This window comes from Emiliania huxleyi, assembly GCF_000372725.1.
Source record: "Emiliania huxleyi CCMP1516 unplaced genomic scaffold EMIHUscaffold_70, whole genome shotgun sequence".
NCBI classification, from domain to species: Eukaryota; Haptophyta; order Isochrysidales; family Noelaerhabdaceae; genus Emiliania; species Emiliania huxleyi.
This window is the reverse complement of record NW_005196755.1, coordinates 134,303-140,155: the sequence shown is the minus strand read 5'-3', so window position 1 is coordinate 140,155 and position 5,853 is coordinate 134,303. Positions and strand designations below refer to the sequence as shown.

General features: G+C 62.6%; 2 protein-coding genes across 2 annotated transcripts in view; both read left to right on the top strand.

Annotated features, from left to right (window-relative positions):
- Window positions 1–1,014: 1,014 nt before the first annotated feature.
- EMIHUDRAFT_216573 (hypothetical protein) lies at window positions 1,015–2,412 on the top strand (the record flags this gene model as incomplete). The annotated part of the gene is made up of 4 exons (XM_005761597.1): window positions 1,015–1,671; window positions 1,769–1,876; window positions 2,143–2,252; window positions 2,385–2,412. The coding sequence occupies 4 exons, from the start codon at window positions 1,015–1,017 to the stop codon at window positions 2,410–2,412; spliced, it is 903 nt and encodes a 300-aa protein (XP_005761654.1).
- A 1,135-nt stretch (window positions 2,413–3,547) lies between these two features.
- EMIHUDRAFT_452870 (hypothetical protein) overlaps window positions 3,548–5,853 on the top strand; it is a 3,056-nt gene continuing 750 nt past the window's right edge. Inside the window, exons 1-5 of the mRNA XM_005761596.1 lie at window positions 3,548–4,033; window positions 4,296–4,357; window positions 4,498–4,579; window positions 4,821–5,057; window positions 5,294–5,398. Of these exons, the coding sequence (XP_005761653.1) occupies window positions 4,010–4,033; window positions 4,296–4,357; window positions 4,498–4,579; window positions 4,821–5,057; window positions 5,294–5,398 (510 nt within the window). The 5' untranslated portion in view covers window positions 3,548–4,009. The remainder of the gene's footprint in view (window positions 4,034–4,295; window positions 4,358–4,497; window positions 4,580–4,820; window positions 5,058–5,293; window positions 5,399–5,853) is intronic.

Genomic DNA, 5,853 nt, shown 5'->3' with positions numbered 1-5,853 from the left:
GTTTTTTTTTTGGCTCTCGGCCCCAGGAGGGTTTAAGGGGGGTTGGCCCCCCGGGGGTCCGGGTTGGGGTCGTTTTTACCCCCGGAGTTTTTTTTCTCCCCCCCAAAGGGTGGTGAGGGGGCGCGTCTCAAGAAATTGTGGGAGGATTTTGGGGGTGGGGCCTTGTATTCCGCGGGGGACCGCGTGTTTTTTTTTTTTTAAAAGAGGGGGGACCCCTTCTGCGGGCAGACGCCCCCGTTTTTAGGGGGGGGGGGGGGGGTTGCGGCTCTGGTGGGTCTTGGAAGGGGAGAGGGCCATATAAGAGTGTCTTTCGATTGACAACTTCGGCAAAAACTGCGCGCGTGGTTTCTTTTTTTACACGTATTCCATATGTATCTGCGATGCGAAAAGGCAGGGCGAGGCGGATGGAGAAAGAAGTGCCGAGAAGGCCATGGTGGAGGGGAGGGACGGGAGGACGAAAGAAGGGCGAGGAGGACGAGCGGCCCGCACAGACCGCGAGCAGACAGCGCCTGCTGGCCATTTCGAGACATTCGCCAAGAACGCTAGCTACATGGGAGGGCTTCGTGAAGGATGGATTGAAAAACATTCGAACAAAGAATTCAACGAAAAGAACTCTCGAACAAAGAAGAGGCGACGGGAGGAACCGGCGGAGGATGCAGTGACGTGAGACACACACACACACACACACACACACACACACACACACACACACACACACACACACACACACACACACACACACACACACACACACACACACACACACACACACACACACACACACACACACACACACACACCGCTCACCCACGCGCACTGGGCCGTGCACTTTGAATGCCGTGGGGCTCCTGTCGTCAGACGTGGAGACGCGAGGGTTGCCCCCCCCTTGCCCCACCACCTCGTGTGTGTGGAGAAGTTTACCTTACCTTACCTTACCTTATCTGGAGGCTCTCTCTGGACTGGGGTACACCGAGAGGGATACAACTATCAGCCGCTTGTCTCGACGACTCGGCCATGATCGGTCAGCTGCTTGTGCTCGCCAGTCTGCTCGCCACAACGTCGGCCTTTGCGTCGTCCCCAACCGATCCGTGCGTCGCGTCGCCGCCGCCGACGGCGCCAACGGCGCCTCACAAGAAGACCGCTTTCATCCATGTCGACATCCAAAAGTGCTTCACGAACGGGCCCCCGAAGGGTATCGATAACGACTACGCCTACTGCAACCCGCCGGCAACCGGAGGTACCGACAATTGCACCCGTCTTGGATCGCTCGGCGTGGCAGAGGGCGCCACGATCGTCCCGGCGGTCAACGACCTTCGCCACTCGTGCCTGTTTGAGGGCGTGTTCCGTTCCCAGGACTACCATCCAGCGGATCACATCAGCTTCGCCTCGCGCCACTTCGGCGAGACGCCCTTCTCCTTCGCCGACGGCCCCCTACCCTTTGTCGGCTACCCGATCGAGTTGGCGTGCACCAAGAACTCGACGGAGGAGATCAAGGACGTGGCGTGCTGCCTCGTGGACGCGGCGCAGCCGGCGTGCATGATCGGCGCGAACGGGACGACCGTCTGCACGCAGGACACCGACCCGGAGAACCCCGCGTGCTCCGCCTGTGTTGGCCCCGACGCGAACTGCACCAAGATGATGCAGGGCATGTGGACCGACCACTGCGAGCAGGTGTACCGCATCCCACGCCGGAATTCTCGACCACCCCGTCGCCCCCCCCCCCCCCCCCGCACCTCCCCCTCCTTTCCCTTAGGTCTACGTGGTCGAGGACGCGACCGCATCGATCGGAGTGCCCAACGGCGACAACACCACCTCCGTCGACACGGCCAAGGCGGACATGCTGCTACAGGGCGTCAAGTTTGTGTCCACCGAGGAGGTGCTGACGTCCACACGCACGCACACACTCACACTCACACACACACACACACACACACACACACACACACACGCACGCACGCACGCACGCACACACACACACACACACACACACACACACACCTCACCCACGCGCACCGGGCCTTGCACTTTTAATGCCGTGACTGTCTTCTAGACGTGGAGTCGCGAGGGTCGCCCCCCCTTGTCCCACCACCTTGTGCGTCCGTGTGGAGAAGCTTACCAATATCCTTACCTACCTTACCTTAGGTGCTGACGTCGGAGTGCCCAGCTGGGACGGAGAACATGTGGACGTACGCGCGCAACCGGCGCAAGTCTCGCCGCTTGGTCGAGAAGTATGGCAAGGTGGTCACCCTCTGGTGAGAACTTAGAGCCGCCCTGTTGATTTCTGCGTGCCCGCAGCGCCACACCACATGCAGCCCCGATCGATGGCATCATGATCATCGCGCCGCGGACGGCTCCTGTGACCTCGGTGGCTCTCGGCAGTGTAGGACCCATGGCGTGCTCAGTCAGCCGTGAGGCGGAGGCAGGCCGAGTGAGCGCGAGCTGCGCGGGAGGCCATGTCCCGCGCACCGGCGAGCGAGCAGCACGAAAGAGTGCTAGTCGCGCATCGCGAAATCCGTTTCAACGCAGGGAGCTGTGTACTGTAGAGTTTTTTTGAGAGCGCCTTCGTTGTTAATAGTATTTTATGTATGTAAAGAGTGAGTGCAGAAGATTGGACAGGGGAGGGACGCGGCCAGAAAGTATACCAAAAGGAGGGCTACACGAGGCCCTCTACGCTAGGGTGCCGGCGCCCTACTGGGCTGCGTGGAGTTTTTTCAAGAATTTCAACCCACCCGCGCTAGGTCTCGGGCGGCGAAGGGGTCACTCCCGACGACCTCGGGAACTAGCCGGGGCAGTCGGAGAAGGGGCAACTCTGTGCACTGACGGTCGGCCGTCAGAAAACACGCCTCCGTGGCTCGGGTTACACCAATCCTCGCTACCCAACGCGGCCAAAGGATATCCACCTCAAGAAAAAAAGAAAGAAAGAAAGAAAACAGACACGCCAAACGAGGGATGGGACGAGGACAAGGTCCCCACCTGCACGAGCAGGATTTTGGAAGGACGATCAGGGGGACAGGTGGGGCTCTCCTGCTCCTGACAAGGGACACGACAGGCTCGCAGCGCGGTGCACGGTGGAATCCCAACTCCACTGGCGGTCTCATCTCAGTCAAGAACCTCGATCTTTTTTTTCTGCGAGGGCTTTTCTCCGCGGACCATCGATCGGCGATCGGACCGATGCCGCCGCCCTCCACGGCCTGCTCCTCGCCGGCTGACCTCGCCCCGCCCGGGCACTGGTGCAACGGCACGCAGCTGGTCCGCTCCTCGGAGCCCCCGCAGACCCTAGTCCGACGCGGACTTAGCGGTGCCGGCGACGCAGACGGCGCAGACGACAGCCTGTTCCCCTCGGCTGCCATCCACGGACACGGCTCTCGCCGTCTCGAGGCTGGCGGGTGCTGCTGCCAAATCTGCCAAGGGGAGTGTGCGACCAGGTCACTCCTCACTCGTCAGACGCCTGCAGACACCTCCTCGCTCGCTTCGGTTCCCGCCCTCCCCGCCCCCTCGCTGCCTCCGCCTGCCGCTACCCACTGAACTCACCCCCCCCCACACACAGCCTTTCGTACGACTGCAACACCTGCACGGGCGCGGCGACTCCTTGGTGCGGGGGGTGCTACTGGAAGGCGAAAAGCCACTCTGAAGACAACGGCGCGGGCCGCTAGAAGTCTGTGTCCCAACCAGCGCTGGCGAGGGCACGTGCTCAGCTGCACTGTCCTCGCAGCCCTCGCACTCACGCGGCGCCTGGAATGCACTGCACAGTACCGCCTTCCCGTCCTGACGTCGGCGTACTCTCCACGCAGGCGTGTGCTACCCGTCGCCGCCTGCGCCGCCGTCGCCGCCCTCGTCCCCGCCCTCGCCGCCCGCGTCGCCCTCGCCGCCGCGTCCTCTCTTTCTTCCGCCGCGCACCGTGACACCTCCGCCACCTCCGTCGCCGCCGCCCTCCCCGCCGCCCGGCGAACCCTCCTCCGCCGTCCCCCGCTCCTCTGCGTTTCGCTTCTACGACAGCGACACGTCGCTAATGCTCCCGTCGGTCTCTGTCGCGGTGAGAGTAGCCGAGAGTTGCCGAGAGGAGCCGAGAGGAGCCGAGAGGAGCCGAGAGGAGCCGAGAGGAGCCGAGAGGAGCCGAGAGGAGCCCAGAGTTGCCGAGAGGTAGCCGAGAGGAGTAGCCGAGAGGCAGCCGAGAGGTAGCCGAGAGGAGCCCGAGAGGAGTAGCCGAGAGGTAGCCGAGAGTGTAAGCCGAGAGGGAGCCGAGAGGAGCCGAGAGTAGCTAACCTAGTCCTGCTTAGCTCATTGGACATGAGCAGGCGGCCCTCGTCCTCGTCTTTCTGATGGTGGGGTGGTGCCGCCGCCGGGGCGTGTTCCGACGGTGCCAGCTGCGCCGCCGCGGCCTTGCGTGCTCATACCCGAGTCTTGGCCCATCCATGGTCATCCCCTCGCCAGGCAACGGCTGCCAGGGGCGGGAGAGGCATGGCTGCGTGACCCAGCCACTGGGCGGACTACGAGTAGGTACCAGCTGCGCCGCCGTCCCCAGCACGCAGCAGAGGGCTACGGCGGCGCGTACCCCTCCACCAACCCACGCGAGCTCAAGGCGCTCTACGCCACCCTCCCCTACCCCATGGTACCCGAACCCACCCTCCCCTACCCCACGGTACCCGAACCCACGCGAGCTCAAGGCGCTCCTCGAGCTGCTCATTTGTCAACCCGATTGTTGTGAGGAGCGCCCAGTCTCATCCTCCCGCCAGTAGTACTGCTCCGCCTCAATGCCTCCCTCGAGCGCCAGTAGCCTCGCCGTGGGCAGCGTCTCTCTTCACACGGCTCCCTCTGAACAGGCCTTCCTCGAGCTGCCGACACGTACCATGCCCCAGCCGGCAGCAGCGGGCGGGCGCGAGGCTGGCGGCGGCGAGGGCGGCGGCTGCGGCGGCGGTAGCGAGACAGGCGTCGCCGGCGCCAAGGGCAGGGCTGGCGAGGGCGGCGGCGAGGGCGGCGGCGAGGGGGGCGGCGGCGTGGCTGCCCCAGGCGATGGGGCGGAGTGTGCGATTTGCATCGGTCCGTTCCTGCCGGGGGAGGTGTCGTTGAGATGCGGCCGAGATGCAGTCCGAGATGCAGTCGAGATGCTGCCGAGATGCAGCCGAGAGGCGAGACCCCTTGGCCTCGCGGCTATGCATCAGTATCTCGTCGTCTATCTTGGACACCGTCCGGGCTAGGCTATGTCACATTGCTGTCTGCTAGCACTGCTGCTACTCCTGTTCTGATTGGCTTCGCCGTTGTTGGCCCCAGGTTCTAACTAGGTCGCCCTACCCAGGTGCTCACCCGGCTCCCCTCGTGCGGCCACGAGTTCCACCAGAGCTGCATCTGCCACTGGCTGGCGAGCAAGCACGTGCACCGGCCGACCTGCCCCCTCTGCAAGGCGCTCCGCTATTGTACTCATCATACTGCTGTGAATAGCAATGAGCCTGATAGCCCCCTCTGCAAGGCACTCGATTATTAGCATCTGTACTACTACTGTTACTGCTGCTACGCCGACTACTGCTACTATCAGCGTGAATGTGAGTGATGAGAGTAGTTGTAAACAGCACGCAAGCGCGTCATCATGCTACCCCTCTCGCCCGACCCCCCACCGGTTCTAGATGAGGTGAGCGGGCGGGAAAGGTTCGAGCTAAACATGTGAATGGGGTCTGAGAACTAACTCGGGGGAGGTGCATGAAATCGGACAGTCTTCGACGTGGTAGCGCTATTCTGCACACATGGTTTCTCTTTTATCGATCAACACTTTCGATAGAACGAAAGTAAAATCGTTCCGAGCCGAAAACCCCGGCCATTGCCATGGTACGCAATTGGGCTCGGAGTTTTTTTGATTTTTTG